This window comes from Chrysemys picta, chromosome 6 (genome assembly GCF_011386835.1).
Source record: "Chrysemys picta bellii isolate R12L10 chromosome 6, ASM1138683v2, whole genome shotgun sequence".
NCBI lineage: Eukaryota > Metazoa > Chordata > Testudines > Emydidae > Chrysemys > Chrysemys picta.
In genome coordinates, this window is record NC_088796.1 from 117,092,758 (window position 1) to 117,111,088 (window position 18,331).

Below are 18,331 nucleotides of genomic sequence, written 5' to 3' on the forward strand. Positions count from 1 at the left end.
GGAGACTTGTAGCTCTGTTGTTCATTTATTCACTTGCAGGTCAGACAGTTTGCAGAAGAATCAGGAGCTGGAGTTTGAAAGGAACAAAGAAAGATTTGAGTTCTTAAAGGTATGGGAAAAATTTCTCCTCTTTACATGTAGCAAGATAGGATGAATCAACTCCTTTCACTGTTCCTGTGTATTGTGTATTTAATATTTGGGGCTCTTATTCATTGTGTTTCAGTGGGGCTCCCAAGCTTTCCACAACATGAAGATTATTCCTCCTGGCTCGGGAATTGTCCACCAGGTGAATTTAGAATACTTGGCAAGAGTGGTGTTCGATCAGAATGGGTACTATTATCCAGACAGCCTGGTAGGCACTGATTCGCACACTACAATGATTGATGGTCTGGGAGTGCTGGGCTGGGGTAAGTGCACTAAAGTTTTATGAACTGGTTGGCTAGGTTATGGCTTGTGTTCCTATCAAATCACATATACAATAAAATGACTAAGTACAACAAACTCCTTTGTGTCCAGTTCAGAGGACCCTATAAATCAGGATTTTGTAACCTGATTTCCTATTCCATACCCAATGATTGTAAGAGTAATAGACAAATCACATCTCAGTCACATGTCAGGTCGTAGGGGGATGTGCTTGTGCTTTTATTTTTAAAGATTCTTTACCGAGGGTTTACAACGTCTATGGATAGTGGTGAGGGAGACGGATGTAAAATTTTCAAGAGCATCTAAATGATTTGGGAACCTAAGTCCTATTGAAAGTTTCACTGGCTTTCAACGAGACCCGTGAGTGTAAAATCACTTAGATGCTTTTGAAAATGTTTACCTGGCAACAGTAACTGTAAAAGCAGTGCTGGATCAAAGACTCTGATTCAAAGCCTACACTGATGAGAGGCGATGAAGTACATCAAAACAAGGTTTGATCAGTCTTTGCCAGTATTCTAATACCAGATGTTTTTTGCTTGGACAATAATGGGACAATGCTTGCCAGAATAGCAAACAGAAATATGTTCCTAGCCAATGGTAGACAATAGAAGCTTTGAAATTTTATCTGTATAAGTAGATAGTCTAGCCGAAGTATTTTGTAGTCATCCCTGTACCTAGTATAAAGAATACCTGGGGAATACTGCAGTGATACTTCAGGTGTAGTGTGAAAGCACCTATGAGTCCCTTCGTTAACCAGGATTCCATCAACCAGCATGCTAGGCTCCGTACAAACACAGAACAAAGTGTCCTGGTCTCAAAGAGCTTACAATAATGCTGATTGCTTACAAAGACGCTCATAAAGTTTTCGGTCACACACAGTGTAAGTCGTAATATGTGTATCTACTTTACATAGTGCTATAGATTAAAATCTGTATAAGGAGTTTCTGTATCTGCAGCCTTGGTAATACAGCACTATATCAGCTCATGGTACTTGGATTGTAAGTTCTTTGGAGCATGGGGACCGTCTTTTTGTTCTGTGTTTTTGGGTCCTGGCCTGTGACTGGGGTTTGTAGTGCTAGCTCAATACAAATAATTAATAATTATTACGTTGGGAAGACTCTTTATAACCATGGCCTCATCTTCACAAGGAAACTGTTACAAATAGAGTTGAAAAACAATCAAATAGTTGACAACTTGAGAGTGGTCAGGCTGCTGGTGGGCTGTGACCAGTGCCTAGCACCAATATTGTCTTTCTATTTCCTGGTACTCCCCCATCTGCCTGTATCCATCTGCTGACTCTTGGCTTGCACTTGTATTTAAGCTCTTTGAGGCATGGGCCATCTTTTTGTTCTGTGTTTGTACAGTACCTAGCACAGTGGGTCCTGGTCCATGACTGGGGTTCTAGGTGGAAGGTACTAAAATAATAAAACCCTGACTGGACAGTGTAGAGAAGGCTCAGTTGTGCTCAGCAGGCATGGACCAACTCTTCTGCAACTAGCGTTTACTCAGGACCAGCTATCCCTGTGTTGAGCCCAACATGTGCTTGTCTGCACTGACCAGCCAGCCTCATGTCCGCTAACCTGACTGTGTTTAAACATGATTCAATTTCCAAATGAAAGTGAACCCCCGAGGGCTAGAAACTTTTTTTTTTTTTTTTTTAACAAAAGCTTGGAACAGCGTAAGAACGTCTAAGAAATATCCCCTAGGACCAGCTCACTCCAAGCCCTGCTGTGTGGTGACTTCTTTTCCCTTATCTGCAGTAATATTATTTCACTGGGTAGTTAACTTTCAGCATGCATTGCCTCATCTAAAAAATAAATAAATCTGCTTTTGTCTTGCCAATTGGATCCAGGTGTTGGTGGCATTGAAGCAGAAGCGGTGATGCTGGGCCAGCCAATCAGCATGGTGCTTCCTAAAGTGATTGGTTACAAGTTAATGGGAAATCCTCATCCCCTGGTAACATCCACAGACATAGTGCTCACCGTTACCAAGGTAACCGACATCTGTGCCATGGGGGATTTCTTATAATGGGCCATAGTGCAGCATGTGTGTGCATGGGGTGATCTTAGAGCGGCTGTATACAGCAGCCTTAGGAGTCCCGTCTCTGGGGCTGCCATCTTGATTTCATCTTCTGAGACCCAACCATGCTGGGCCTGGGCTGCAGTAGTTCTGCAGCTCCTTCCCTCTTGCCTGCTGATCAGCCGCACCCGAGATGGGGTGGAACCAGCATCCAGTCCTGCTCCCTTCCCTCCCCCCACTATCTGATTGGATGGGACAGGAAGAGCTGGCACTGCACGGGCTCTTACAATCCTCGTTGTTGTCCTGGTCAGGTTTGAGACCCAAACCTACTCCCATTGGTGCTAACAGGAATTTTTTGCCATTGCCTGCAGTGGTAGCAGAATCGCGTACGTATGGCCTGTTTGGCATTGAGTTTTGAAGCTCTGTTACACACCAAACAAAACCCTGGTCCCAAATGGCCCAGAACTTTGAGGAAGCCTGGCTTCTTGTCTGGATCAGAACCCCGTAGGCCCGAACTGTCTCTAGTGCGTACGGCTAATGCAGTCGGCATTCCGCAGATTAGCAATGGCGTTTGAGTACCTTTGTTGGTTCATGTATTACAGCATCTTCGCCAGGTCGGGGTGGTGGGTAAGTTTGTGGAATTCTTTGGGCCTGGCGTAGCCCAACTGTCAATTGCTGATCGAGCCACCATTGCCAATATGTGCCCTGAATATGGAGCAACTGCAGCTTTCTTCCCAGTCGATGAAGTCAGCATCAGGTACCTGATCCAAACGGGTAAGTGCAAAAAGAAACCAGAACTTGAAGATCCAGATTATAAACCTGGGCTCTGACAGTTAGGGGTACAGGGCCTGACTCTGTATTGACCAGAATGGAGTTACTTCAGAATTGACCATTGACCAGAATGGAGTTACTTCAGAATCTCACTGGTATGAGAGAGATTAGAATCAGACCCATAGTGCTATGCATTTGGTCCTAGCACCTTCCTAAACCTTAACTTTGGGCTCGGCAAAGGATCCATTTTAAATAATGTATATGAGCTACTGTGTAGGGTGACCAGATGCCCTTTTTAAAGGGACAGGCCCGTTTTGGGGGGATTTTTTTTCTTATATAGGCACTTATTACCCCCCACCCCCGTCCCATTTTTTCACTGTTGCTATCTGGTAACCCTACTACTGTGTGTCTCGGGGTTGAGCCCGTATGAACTCCAACATGTGAAACTTTCTGCATAGAAAACATCAAGAGTTCAACTCCAACCTTGGAATGCAAGTAACAGTCCCAGTTAAGTGGGACTGGGATTATCAAAGATCCAGTGACTTTTCTCTTCCGGCTTTTCTAGTTAAACATGAAGCTGATGCTAATACGATCTATCCCGTTCAAGGCCCTGTTCTGCATACTTAAAATACCCCAATTTCTTTGTCTTGACTGGTTCTTATTTAGCTATTTCTGGATTTCATTTTAGGTCGTGATGAAGAAAAAATTAAGCACATAAAGAATTACCTTGTGGCTGTGGGGATGTTTAGAGATTTCAATAACTCCGCTCAGGATCCAGATTTTACCCAGGTAGAGTCCTGATCATCATTTAATCTTGTACCTTCCTTCCTTTATTTCTCTCCTACAGGTACACCCCTTCGCTCTCCTCTCTTTCATTTTATTTATTTTTGTTGTTCTCAGTTTCCTCTTTTTTAAAGAGGAATTTTCACAAAGCAAGGAAAAAATTAACATGACTCTGATTTTTGTAATCTCATTCCCAAAGCACACCCTGGTCCATTCCGTGACTGTATAGGCCAGAATTTGAGGCAGCCTCATGACCACACAGAAAACTTGAGGGAAATGATGTCCAGGCATCTCAACCCAGTTGATTTATAATAGGGTGGCATGGATTTAAATGAGGACAGAACTTGCCCCCAAATATCTCTTAATAATTAGCAAACAAGGCAAGATTAAAGGGATTTGATCCTCTCTGAAATCTTGTAAATTTTCTCTAATTGCACAACTTTAGCTATAAACCAACTATCAAAATGGTGAGCAAGAGGCTACTGGCGTGATCTTGTGTCCTACCCCTATGCTAGGATTTCCCAGAATGCTTCCTGATGCTAGGATTTGTCTTGAGGGTGGGGGTAAAATTTTCAAACCACCTCAAATCTGTTTGTTTTCAAAAGTGACTTAGACACATATCGTATTGGCTTTATTTTGAAAGTCGATGAGACTTAGGCTCCTATGTGCCTAAGTCACTTTTGAAATGGGGACTTGAGGGGGCTGTGAAATTTTTTCCTTGGGAGCTAACAGTATCTGAGCTTGTCACTCGCTTCAAATGGCTTTGAGAAATTTTGCCCTTAAATGTGTCTTCAACTCTCTCATGCTGTCGGGAGAGAGTTGAAGGCACCCATTCAGTAAGGCGCTTAAGCGCATGACTAGTCAGCAGGACTGCTTGTGTTGAGCATTGCTGCATTGGGACCCCAGTGTCCTTTAGAGCAATGTATATTGCATTATTTGGCTCATTCCTTGGTAGTAGCTTAGAGCAGTCCTGTTCCTCCTGTTGAACAGGTTGTGGAGCTGGATCTGCATACTGTCGTGCCTTGCTGTAGTGGGCCCAAAAGACCTCAGGACAAAGTAGCTGTGTCAGAAATGAAGAAGGACTTTGAGACCTGCCTGGGAGCCAAGGTAAGGGCACGTGGCATTGCAAATGGAAAGAGGTTTGTCTTCTAGAAGCTATCTGTAGTGCTTAGTCACTAGACAGACAGGTCTGCGTCAATCAGTTCAGGACACTTTGTATACAAATGACCTTGCATGAATGTTGCTTCCTGGTTATTTTCAATGGTAGCCTAGAAGATGACGCTAAGGAATAAGTATTCTAAAGTGGTGGTGGTTCTCAAGTTATGGGTCATGGAACATGGGTGGTCCGTGGATCTGCTCCTACCCATTAGCGAAGCGTTTGCAGTATTGAAGTAGTGACTCAATCTGATAATGGCATACCAGTCTGAGACTGCAAGTTTCCAGAAGTGCTTTTTGCCCAGCTAAAATTAAAAAAAAAAAAATCCTAAATGCCTTTTGCAGTCCATCCCGTTAAAAACAGCAATCAATAGAACTGCATCTAGGATTTTGATTAGGACCCAAGTCTAAACACCCCTAAATTCTGGGGAATCTCAGACCTGAATCCAGATCTAAACTTTACAGCTCAGGCTTATTCCCTGTAAAAGCAAATACTTATGAAGAATGCTCTGGTTTTCAAATCCAGCTGAACGCTCCAGGTTTGCTATGCCATTCAGACTTTCTATCCCAGTCCGTAGTATTGAGAAGCTAGTTCTCTCCCCTTTTTTATAAGACTCAATCTTTTGTCTAGTCAGCTAGATCTTGACACAAACTTCAGACCACTCAGTGCTAATTGTATGAAATCTTGGGCATTCGGGCCAAAATCCCAGGTCTGACCTGAGTGACCAGGCTCGGGGAGTGGGGTGGCTTCCTAGATCCTGATGCTATGTGCTGATGTACAGTCTGATCTGGGATCCAAGAGACACAGGAGCAGAGTAAAGGAGTTCTGGTGTCTTCCTGTGCAAAATCCCACCCTGTGTTCTACTGCAAGAGGCTGTAGATCAATCACCAAGGGATGAGAGGGTAGGATTGGCCCCAATTAAGCAAATGTGACAGCCTCCATGTTGGTTGACATGCTGGGGACAGAAGCAGGAGCCTACCGAGTTTAAAAGCAAGAGCTGCTACGTCTTGTGCTGAAGCTGTTACACACTCATCTTCTTTGGCTTGGGCACGAGGGGGCCTATAACACACAGTGTGTCACCAAACACTTTTCCTTCCCCTTTTAAAATACAGCTGTTTTCTGGTACCATTCTGTCTCCCTTTCCCAGTTCACACACTAACCATCATCTCCCTTTGTTTTGATTGTCCCCCTTTATAGCAAGGTTTCAAAGGATTCAATGTCGCCCCGGAACGTCACGGTGACCGTGTGAAGTTTGTTCATAACGGCTCTGACTTTGAGCTCACCCATGGTTCGGTGGTGATTGCTGCCATTACCAGCTGTACTAATACCAGCAACCCCTCGGTTATGTTAGGAGCTGGTAAGTGTGTCTGATCATTTGCCTGCAGCAATTTCTCTGTAGTTTTTAGGTCTGGGTCATAAAAGCAAACCCCATTGTCATTGAAGGAATCACATCCCTTTATGCCATAGCTGAAGTTAGCCCATAGAGTTGGCAAGAGGAATCCAGGGACCAATATTTGGGCTGATACCTGGAAACTCTGGCTGCTAATCACATGTTTTTTTCCTTGCGCTGACAAGTCTATAAGTGTGGTAAGTTTCATTTTGCACTAATTATCACCTGCCTCTGCTCTCTCCTTCAGGCGTTTGATGCAGTGCTAAGCAAGGGTGGTGTCAAATTGCTTTGTCTGTACGGTAGCCTAGATCAGGGGTTCTCAACCTTTTTCTTTCTTAACCCCCAGCTCCTCCAAAGATGCCATAACAACTCCACGGCCCACCAGTGCCCCAACAACTGGTTTTCTGCATATAAAAGCCAGGGCAGTTGCCTGGGGCCCCACACCACAGGGGGCCCCGCAAAGCTAAGTTGCTCAGGCTTCGGTTTCAGCCCCAGGTGGCGGGGCCGGGCCTGGGCTTTAGCCCTGCACAGCAGCGCTTCAGCTTTCTGCCATGGGGCCCAGTGAGTCTAACATTAGTCCTGCTTGGCAGATCCCCTGCAACCTGCTCACAGCCCCTCAGGGGGCCCTGGACCCCTGGTTGAGAACCACTGGCCTAGATAATGTATGTTTCAGTCCTGCTGCCATTCAAGTCAATGGTGATTTTGTAATGGATTTTAGCTGGAGGCTAGGCTCATGTATGTGTTGGAATTTGCATTGAGCTGCATGGTACGCAGTCCCAAGAACAGCATTCTCTTCAGTTGGAATTGCTCAGTCCCCGAGGTTCCTTGTTCTAGATCTAGTACTCTGATAGCAATGATGAAACTCTTCGGCGGTCATTGGATGCTTCTGTCTGACGCTCACCCTCCCATTCATGCCCTGGGGGAAAAGGGAAGAACTTCTCACTCACGTTCCTGGTTTCAGTTTCTTGTTTCCTTCTCTTCTCTTTTCATCCTTGTGCCAAATGCTGGCTGGCCGCCATGTTTGTGCATGTGCCAGAAAACCTTGGGTGGAGGAATGGCCTCATTTTGCCCCAGTTCTGGCTCCCCTCCAAAGGCACACAGAGGTGACTCTGCTGTTCCTCTGTGATTGGAGCTGTGGAAGGACATTCAAAGTCAGAACCTTGCGGGAGAGGGGATGAAAGAGAGCAGGCAAGTGGGTGTAAGTTGTGTAGTTGCTCCAGGACCTGGTTGTGGATGCACTCCTCCTCTCCCTCCCCCGCCCCTGCCGCACTGCTCCTGCCAATCATCTGGGTGTGGGAGGGCAGTTGTGCACTTGTTCAGGACTGGCCAGAATAAAGATGCACGTTCACACTGCTGTTGCAAGTTGCACATTATGCAGCACTCAGGTGGTCGTCATGTTTGGTTTGTTTTCCAAATAAAAAACAATTGCCAATATTCTAGGCTGAGCGGGTAGCAATGCCTGTAGTTAAGGCTACCCATTTTAAGACCCTCTTTTCAGTTGCTTATAACTTTGCCAGACTTAAAAGGTTTGGCTAAAACAGTTCAGCCCAAGCAGCCTTAATTTGGCTCCCTTGTGCATGTGCATTAGGGTAGTTGTCAATTATGTTGTCATATATTCTCCCTCACTCCCAGGATCCCTGCCTCATTCAGTGCACAGGATGGACCAGCCCTGGGGATGAAACAGGGTTGTGTAATAAAGGAGACTGTCTGTCTGTAAAACCTGGAGCTCATTTGTTGCACAAGTTGGAATTTGGGGAGTGAATGAGGCAGGGAGCTGCAGGAAGAGGCAGGACGGTTTCGGGAATTGGAGTCTGTGCCTGCCTCTGCAACAGAGTTCCTATGTGATGCTGAGCTATTCACATGTGGTCACTAACTGTTCTTCATTCTTGGCTTGAGACCCTGGGTCTGATTTATAGAAGTCCTGAGTGCTTACAGCTGCAACTGAATCAATGGGAGCTGTGCTTTGAACATATAAAGTGCTATATAATAAGTGTGCTGGGAAATCGGGTCCTAGACATGTCAAATTGGGCACCCAAAATCGGTGGCTGATTTTGACGTTAGTCTCTCTCTGCCTCAGCTCCCCATCTTTACTAATACCTCTCCCAACCTAACAGGTGTTGTGAAGATAAATTCACTAATATTTATGGAGAACTCAGACGTTATAGTGATGAGTGCATAGAGAAGCCCATGAGGAAATGGATAATTGTCTTCAGTGTGCAGTAAATAAGGCTTGGGGCCGCACATTGCACAATAAGGAGAAAACAAAATATTGAATAGCTGCTCATTCAGGGAGCACCATCCATCCCATGCACTGAATGAGGCAAGGGTCATATGGCAAAAATAGTATGTGATCGTGCAATTATAAAGATTGTATCATAATACGGACACGCACGGGAGCCGAATTAAGATTTGCACAAGCCACCTTAATTCTGTCACTGCCTAACTTTTGAGTGTTGGTTTGACTTGCAACCTTAATAATGTTCTTTTAACAGTTTTGTGTGTTTTTAAATATGTGCCATTTTCAAACTGGGTGTCTAATGTTAGGCTCTTAGGCCCAGCTTTTTAAAGGTATTTAGGTGATGCTGTACTCAGCGTCGCAATGCCTAACTGATTTAGGAGCCTAAATCTCTTTTTCTTTTCTCTCTTCCCCGCCCCCCACCCAAGGGATTTAAACATTAGGGAGTAAATTTAGACTCATGCCTCAATCCCTTTTGCAAATAAGATGTAGGTTCCTAAATCAGTTAGGCATTGCTGTGCTCAGCATTGCAAAGCCTAAATGGCTTTAAAAAAATCTGGGCCTTAGTTTTATCTCAGCACCTCCGTGTAGCCCAATTTTCAGTTTCTGAGCACCTGCAGCTCCCATTGATGTCTCTGGACGCTGTGAGTGCTCAGCACCTCTGAAAGTTGGGACGTTTTTTATTTAGGTGTCAAGCCTAAATAAAAGCCTTCAATTTGATCCATTAGTGTTATCTGCAATGACCTGGTGGTCTGTTTGCATCATCCAAACTGACCACGGCAGCTGGCAAAAACTAGCCACCTTTTGTTAGCAGCCTCATCGGAGGGGTCACAGGTTTTAGAGACACTGAGCTGCCCTCTTGCCCCAGCGACACAGAGGTGCGCACTGTGATCCAGCTTGCAGGGCTGCTGTGAATAAATGGCAGGCTTCAGTCTCCAAAGCTGTCAACTCTGTACCATCAGCACTGAATTCGCCTGTCCACAGACAAACAGTTTAAAAGGAATAAAATGTCCAAGAGAAGAATTCAGGCTCTGGGTAAATATATTCTTGTTAACAAGCTCTAAGAGCTGGACTGTGATACAGTGCTGCTTTGAAAGGGTCACACTCCGAAGGCAATTAGATAATGCTGCTTAAACAGGCTACACATTGTGAGACCATTTGCTTACATCAAGGGGCCAGATGAACTTATGCCAGTAGTTAGTTCAGCCCTGGCTCACCAGATTGTCTTATGTGGAATGTTTTATGGCTCCTCTTCCCTTGTTTAATGCATAGAAATAGCTCATAAATTGATCAAGCACCTTATCTTATACTGGTTGTGTGTGTGTCTGTCTGTCTGTCTGTCTGTCTGTCTGTCTGTCTGTCTGTCTGTCTTTGAATGTAGCTGCACACAGCTTTCCATGGAAAATGAAAGAAACCAGTACCACCATTCATCAAAGCATTGGGAGTCCTGGAACTTAAGCACATGGGTTGCTGATTCAAAACAGTCAAATGGCGGAAATAGAATCTCTTCTGTTTCAAGCTATTCAAGGAAGCCATCAGACGATTTTTTGGTGGTGGTGGTGGTGTTGTTTTTTAAGGTGGATTGTGCCATTGCCAAGAACAATCACAGGTGCCCTTTGTGTTTTGCAGGATTGCTTGCAAAGAAAGCTGTTGATGCCGGTCTGACTGTGAAGCCATACATTAAAACCAGCTTGTCCCCAGGCAGTGGGGTTGTCACTTACTATCTGAGGGAGAGTGGAGTTATGCCTTACCTTGCTCAGCTAGGGTAAGAGGGGATTTCATTTTAGTCTCAAGGCTCGTTGATGCCTATTTTTCATAATCCTTGGCAAATGTAGTGACTGGGCAAGCAAAGCATTTGCAGCAAGTGATGGACCATAAGACAATGATGGGTGTCCACAGTTTGAAAGGCATAGCTGAGCCCTTCGGGCTAGATTCTCGACTGTGTAACCCAGCCCGCGCCATTTGCTCAGCTGGCTATTGGAGCCTTCTGTTTCACTAAAGACTACTTGTTGTTAGGCAAGGGAATGGCTTATTTCTTAAATGTAATTGTTCTAAACGAGTATCTCACTTAAGACTTCTAGGTCAGGAATTTGTCCTAAGCCTTGGCTGATGATAAACATATGGTCTCCAGTATGCATCGTTGCAATCACATGCACTGACTGTTTGCATGCAAAACATTGTACTCATCGCAATTGTGTGTGCAAGTTAGGTGCACAAATTTATGCGCCTATCTATATACACGTTTTTTTTTTTTTTTTTTTTTTTAGAGGCAGCAAAAGAATGCAAATGACCATCACAGTTTTCTGAGGAGAAAACTATATTGAATAGCTTGTGTTGTAACACGTTTCCTCAAAGTGGAAATTGCCCGATCGTTTGCTTTATCAATAAGTAATTAATATCTTGTGATTGCTAATATATTTAATACTGTCTCTAGGTTTGATGTGGTGGGTTACGGGTGTATGACCTGCATTGGGAACAGTGGACCTCTACCAGAGGCTGTTGCAGAAGCCATCACTCAGGTACTTGGCTGCTATTAAATCTTCGGCAGCATGCAATACTTGTGGTCTTTCAGAGACAAAATCACGTATTTATTTCACTTGGTCAAGAGATTGAGGTACATCTCGAAGGTTTGTTGCCAAGGGATCCATTCAGGAGAGGGCAGTGATACTTAAACTCAGATGAGAACTCCCTCCCGGCAAACAAAATGGCAAGCTGCAGCAAGAGCAGGAAAGCCTACTTAAATCATCCTGTGGTGCAGCCTTAGAAAGCCTCAGGACGGTGATCCCCATGAGAAGCTCTCTGGTCGGCAGTGGGGAATGTAGAGTTCTATCTGCTTGCAAGGCAACCAGTCGCTGAGTGCGAATGAAGTTCTACCATCATCGTTGGAGATTCTGTAGAAGCCAGCTTTATAAAAGGGAAAATGCTTGTTAGTTGGGATGTCCTTGTTTTAATGCAGTGTAGCTTTCTGTCTAATTAAAGAGTGAATGGGTGTCTGGAAATGGAACAAATGTAGCCCCCTGGAATAATATCCCCCACCCAAATGACTCTGATTCTGTTTATAAATGGGTCTGTATGGCTGGATTTGTGGAGAGAAAGGCCTACGTTTTCAAACGTGACTAGTGGTTTTGGGTGGTCAACTTGAGATACCTTTTTAAAAGGGGCCTGGTTTCACTTCTAGGAGTGCTGAGCGCCTGTCCTCGGAAAAGCAGGCCCTTTGAAGTAGAGCAAATCACTACCCACCTTTGAAAACCAAGCCTTCAGTCATCTCAAGGCAGTCTGGAAGCACTTCTCTCCCCTTTGACCACTAGAGACTTCGGACCAAATAGAACCCCATTATAAGAGGGTGCAAATCCATCAACTGCAGGGTTGTTCCAGTCAGTCTATACCAGGACTGAATCTGGCCTCTAGCTTAAAATCTTGAATAGATCACAGGTGAAAAGGGGCTGGGTCTCTAAAATTGTCTCCTCATAGGAATGTTTCTGTGCCAGAACCAGGCATCTTCACTTGACTGGCAATCTCTTCTCAGCCGAAGCTCAGAATTTGATAGCAGGGTCAAAACTGATGTTTCCTGCATGCATTTTCTAGTAACCCAAGGGCATTAACAGGGAAAAAACCAAAGTGAAGCCTGTGTTTTGGAGAGGCAGAGAGGGTTTTCTGCTCACCCTGTGGGAAAAAGGAGACCCTTCCGACTAGCTCAGGGCTACATAGCAAGATTCTATTTTATTGTGTTTTCCTGTTCAAAATGTAGCTTTGCTCTGGGATTCAGAGGTCATCTCTTAGCTAGGTTTTGCAGTCTTTAATGTTAACCAGTTTCACAACTGTGTGGTGATGAGCTTGTTTGTTTGTGGATGTGATGTCTTTGACTTGCATGTTTAAGAAGCTTATGGAGGGATTTCTGTGTGTAAAACATTTTTTTTTCCCTGACAAAATAAGCTTCTGTTTATTCCCTGCTGTGAGTAACAAACAGTGTCAGGCCACCGCTATGAATATATTTGTCTTTAATAAAACAAATAAAAGACAGTGGAGCAGTGTAAGCTGGTATTGCTTTGTATATGGCCCAATCTTTGAATCTCTCATTCAGCCATACTGTAATGATATTAATTCATTCAGTGGCTGTCTGTGAGGCTATCGAGGTGGTTTGTAGCCAGACCTCTTGCAGGCTAATATTAGGCTACGTCTACGCTACTTGCCGGATCGGCGGGTAGCGATCAATCTATCGGGGATCAATTTATCGCGTGTAGTGTAGACACAATAAATTGATCCCCGATCGCTCTCCCGTTGACTGCTGAACTCCAGCTCGGCGAGAGGCGGAAGCAAAGTCGACGGGAGAACTGCGGCAATCGTCCCCGCGCCGTGAGGACGGGAGGTAAGTCGAACTAAGATACGTCGACTTCAGTTATGCTATTCTTGTAACTGAAGTTGCGTATCTTAGGTCGATCCTCCCCCCTACTGTAGCCCAGGCCTTAGTGTGTTGGGTTGGTTCAGGGCTTGGATGGAAGACCTCCAAGGAACACTTCAGTGCTTCAGGAACAAGCCTAGATATCAACGCCAGAAAGGACCATTTTGATGATTATTTCGATTGCACTCCAGGACTGGGGCTCCTAAGTCCTGAACAAACACAGAACAAACAGATGGTCCCTGCCTTCAGGGTAATACAGGACAGAGACAATGTGGTGTTGGTAATTCAGCAGGTGTTGCTGAGCCATTTCCTCAGAGTAGAATTATGGAGATACCCATCTCCTAGAGCTGGAAGGGACCTTGAAAGGTCATTGAGTCCAGCCCCCCTGCCTTCACTAGCAGGACCAAGTACTGATTTTGCCCCAGATCACTAGGTGGCCCCCTCAAGGATTGAACTCACAACCCTGGGTCTAGCAGGCGAATGCTCAAACCACTGAGCTATCTCTTGTGCTGGTGGCAGTACTGCCTGTTGGGATAGCCACAAAATGTAGGTCCTGATGCCTTCTGGTCAGTGCCGATCCCTCTGGCAGGAGTGCTCCCCGGCTACACAGACCATGTGCCACCATTCAGCCATTCTCCTGCAGTTTAATTACGTAAACTGCTCTGTTGCATGCTGTTCTAAGCTGTATCGTGCTGTTTGCTAGCTGCCCTGTCCCCCAATCCCATGACCTGTCCATGACTTTTACTAAAAATACCAGTGAGTAAAATGTAGCCTCAATCATATACAATCCCAGAAGGCTTTCCTTTCCGTTGTTCTTTCCTCTGACTCTAACCGTACAGCTATTCCGAATACATTTGAGCCAGAAGGCCCTTGACATTCTGCTGCTTGTGTTCACTTGTCTCTACCGCTGTCTTGCAGGGAGACCTCATAGCGGTGGGCGTGTTGTCCGGAAACAGGAATTTTGAGGGTCGCATCCATCCCAATACTCGTGCCAACTACCTTGCCTCCCCGCCACTGGTAATAGCCTATGCTATCGCGGGGACCATAAGGATTGACTTTGAGATAGAACCTTTAGGTAAGAAACTGCTGGGATTTCTCCCCTCTCCCCCACTATTTTTCAGTCAATTCAACTGATATTAAGTGAAGAGTCCAGAGGGGAGCATCGCTTATGTATTGGTTTGGGAGGAGCCCAGTGAGGTGCATATGAGACGCAAGACGAGCAGGCGTTGGATCAATCGTGGCCACTAAACGCACGTGGAGGAGAAGTGTGTTAATAGCACCAATAGTCTGAACCTAGGGAAGCTCCTTCAGGGGAATATTGGGTGTTGTGCCTCTGCAGGCTCGGTGGGGCATGGCAAGGCAGACCTGAAGGACACCTGCTTTGCACAGTATCTCCTGGCAACCCTACCAGAAAATACCAATGGGAGTTCACCCGGACAATATCATCATCAACTTCCACGAGATCCTAGTCCACCGGGTCAAAGCCAGGCTAGAAAGCAAAGGCAGCACAGTCCCTGAGTGCTGGAGTACAGTAGAGAATAGTGGGAGTGGACAGCACACAGAAATTGGATCACTTTTTCAAGTGGAATGTTTGTACACAAACTCTTAAGTGTGTGTGGTTTCTTATAGGAGTAAATGCAGAAGGGAAGGAAATTTTCCTAAAAGACCTCTGGCCAACAAGAGACGAGATCCAGGCCGTTGAACGGCAGTACGTCATTCCAGGGATGTTTAAAGAAGTCTACCAGAAAATAGAGGTGACTCAGTTGCCTAGTGTACTGCACTAACTGACTTTTGTACTTCAGCAAGAAGAGCTTCTGCAGCTGTTTAGTAACGTCTTTCTGATAATGAAGTAATGAAGCAAAGTAAGCAGTCATGGGATAAGAGGGAAGGTCCTTTCATGGATTGGTAACTGGTTAAAAGATAGGAAATGAAGGGTAGGAATAAATGGTCAGTTTTCAGAATGGAGAGAGGTAAATAGTGGTGTCCACAACGGGTCTGTACTGGGCCCAGTCCTATTCAACATATTGATAAATGATCTGGAAAAAGGGGTAAACAGTGAGGTGGCAAAATTTGCAGATGATATAAAACTTCTCAAGATAGTTAAGTCCCAGGCAGACTGCAAAAAGCTACAAACGGATCTCTCAAAACTGGGTGACTGGGCAAGAAAATGGCTGATGAAATTCAGTGTTGATAAATGCAAAGTAATGTACATTGGAAAACATGATCCCAACTATACATATGAAACAATGGGGTCTAAATTAGCTGTTAGCACTCAAGAAAGAGATCTTGGAGTCATTGTGGATAGTTCGCTGAAACCATCCACTCAATGTGCAGCAGCAGTCAAAAAAGCAAACAGAACGTTGGGAATCATTAAGAAAGGGATAGATAAAAAGATAGATTCTTCTGAAAAATTTCATGTGAGTTTCTGTTTTTCAGACAGTAAATGAATCCTGGAATGCCTTAGATGCGCCATCAGATACACTATATACTTGGAATCCCAAATCTACATACATTAAATCACCCCCTTTCTTTGAGAACCTGGTAGGTACATTTTTTTTTCTCCTTTCCACAGGATTTTCTGTTCACTTCCAGGAAGTTACACTATATTCAGGGCCAAATTCTCCTGTTAAAATGGTGTATAGTTGGAATAATCCACTGATGTGATAACCTATTCCAGACTTCCACCTGCGTAACTGGGCCAAATTCCCTCAGTGTGATCTTTTCCCATTCAAAAATAGCTTAGATCCAAAAAAAAAAAAAAAATCCTCCAACACAACTAATGAATATTCAGAGGGTGAGGATTTGTTTGAAGAATGGGTAGATTTTTTTTGACTGGTTAGTTTAGCTACCTTTTAGTGCACCTCCCACCCTTTCCAACCAACTCAACAAATTCCGGGTCACTTTCCTTCTTTTCTTTAATTTATTTATATAAGAATGATTATATTGATATTGCATTTTGTTTGCTTGCTAGACTTTGGAGCTTCAGCCCCCTAAATCCATAGTTGATGCCTACGTGCTCTTAAATTTGGGAGATTCTGTAACAACTGACCACATATCCCCAGCTGGGAATATAGCAAGGAACAGCCCTGCTGCTCGTTATTTAACCAGCAGAAGGTAAGTCAAGTTAAATGCTTTATATTTTCCTTCTCATACACGCCCTTTTTGCTCCTTCCCCCCTCTTGCTCTGTGGTTCAATGATTGTACTGTGTGTGTCAGAGGGTTGAAATTCACGTGCCTTCCCCCCCCCTGCTGTTTTCATCTCCTTGCACCTGCCAGAGCTGCCCCTTCTACTCCGAAGCAGCATGTGAGCAACTCTCACCTCACGTCCTCCCTTGACTTTTTTGCTTCATGCTACAGTATGAGCTGGGTCAGCCAGTGCGGAGATAATAGGGAGCCATTTCCCTTCCAGCTAATCCAGCCAAATCTTGGTTCCATTAAAGTCAACACCAAAACTTTCATAGATTTCAGTGGGACCAAACTTTGACTCTAAACACATTTCCTCTATAATATAGGACTCCTTCATTGGTCGAACCAGGACATCCTGAGCTACAGAAGCTCTTGAGTTCAGATCTTCCTTGGTCAGAGTAGCTGCTGCCACTGGCACAGGCTTGAGAACCGGGTGCTCTTGCTTTACTGTTATATGGGAGGACTGGGGTTTTGTCTGCCAGGCCTTGGGGTAAAGTTGGAATCTTCTCTCAGGCCTGACTCCCTGTTCTGTTTCGTGCACATGTTGTGCCTCTGATCCCTAGTCCATCTCTCTGAGCGGCACGAGTTTTGTTTCTGAAAACTACAAGAATACTTTTTAAAAAAAATCATGGCTTTGGTAACAAAAGCCTTTCAACAGGTTTTTTAATGAAATGTGCTAATGTACCAGAGGTTACTGAATGCAAATTACTCTTGCTTCATGGGTGCAAGTCCCAGTGATGTCAATTGGCTTGAAAGTCTAAAGTCCCATACTATATTTGTTTTGCAACTTGTGTATGTTAAAGTAACACTTTGGATGGATCCCAGTACAAACAGCCCTGCTCTATGCTATGCATCTCTATTACTGGCTCAGGTAGGAGACCGTGTGTGTTTCTTTGGGGGTCATGTATAACTCTTATGCTCTCTCTATAAATTAATATTCCCTTGTACACCCACCCTTACTGTTACCTTTTCCCTTATATATCGGTTAGCCTGCCCCAAAGAGCTCAAGTTCTACTGATTCGAACAATGCCTTGCATAATGGGGCTCTGGTCTGTGGGTCCTATAGCAACAGAAGTAAGCAGTAGTAGTGATTAAGTAGCAGCTAATCAGAAGGGATTACTATTGGTTCTTGTGGCTAAATGCAGCCTGGTTCCTATTATTGTAGCACTGCTCATGTGTTGCTTGGGGTAACAGTGCTTTGGCAGCCTCTCTGGCTAGGTCCAGGTTACATGCTTGCGCTATAGTGGGCTGGTAAGAATGATGTTGACATAGAAATAATGAACTGGGAGCTGGTTCTGTACTACACTGCTGGGGACTATGTGAGTGCTGGAGAGCGCTTTCAAACCAAGTTAAAAAGATGACTGGCTCTAGCTTCAGAGATGCCTCTTCACATCTTATTTCATGCAGCCACTTCAGTTTAGAAATAATCACCAGTGTCTCTTTTCTCTAATAGCTTGACTCCTAGAGAGTTCAACTCTTACGGCTCCCGCAGAGGTAACGACGCTGTCATGGTCAGAGGAACGTTTGCAAACATTCGCTTGTCAAACAAATTCATCAATAAGCAGGCCCCCCAGACTATCCACTTCCCTTCTGGAGAAACAGTGAGTACACTGCTTGATCCACAGTGGGGCTGCCTATCTCAGGGCACCTAGCTAGTTTGCCTGCAGTACTTACTTTGGGTTTAAGGTGGTTGGGGGCTATTTCCTAGTTTTTTTGGGTCAGATCCTCATCTAGTGTCCGTTGATGTATCACCACTGACTTCAGTGGAACTATGTTGACTTACTGAGAATCTGTCCCTTTAAAATATGAGAGCTTTCTCTAGAGCATACATCTTTATCGATTTATAATTCTGTATCTGTCTATATATTGTGTGTAGCAATATCTATGCAGTAGAACCCTCAGTTACGAACACTTTAGGAATGGACATTCATCATTCTGAACAAAAGATTGACTTAATACAGCTTTGAA

General features: G+C 44.6%; 1 protein-coding gene across 3 annotated transcripts in view; it reads left to right on the top strand.

Annotated features, from left to right (window-relative positions):
* Positions 1-18,331, top strand: part of ACO1 (aconitase 1) — a 44,565-nt gene that overhangs the window by 22,203 nt on the left and 4,031 nt on the right. For all 3 annotated transcript variants that reach the window (XM_024105661.3, XM_008168745.4, XM_065549701.1), the window contains exons 5-18: positions 40-109; positions 224-407; positions 2,276-2,415; positions 3,045-3,216; positions 3,902-4,002; positions 4,987-5,103; positions 6,350-6,509; positions 10,408-10,543; positions 11,213-11,297; positions 14,096-14,252; positions 14,807-14,931; positions 15,614-15,718; positions 16,149-16,291; positions 17,817-17,964. In XM_024105661.3, the coding sequence (XP_023961429.2) occupies positions 40-109; positions 224-407; positions 2,276-2,415; positions 3,045-3,216; positions 3,902-4,002; positions 4,987-5,103; positions 6,350-6,509; positions 10,408-10,543; positions 11,213-11,297; positions 14,096-14,252; positions 14,807-14,931; positions 15,614-15,718; positions 16,149-16,291; positions 17,817-17,964 (1,843 nt within the window). The remainder of the gene's footprint in view (positions 1-39; positions 110-223; positions 408-2,275; positions 2,416-3,044; positions 3,217-3,901; positions 4,003-4,986; positions 5,104-6,349; positions 6,510-10,407; positions 10,544-11,212; positions 11,298-14,095; positions 14,253-14,806; positions 14,932-15,613; positions 15,719-16,148; positions 16,292-17,816; positions 17,965-18,331) is intronic.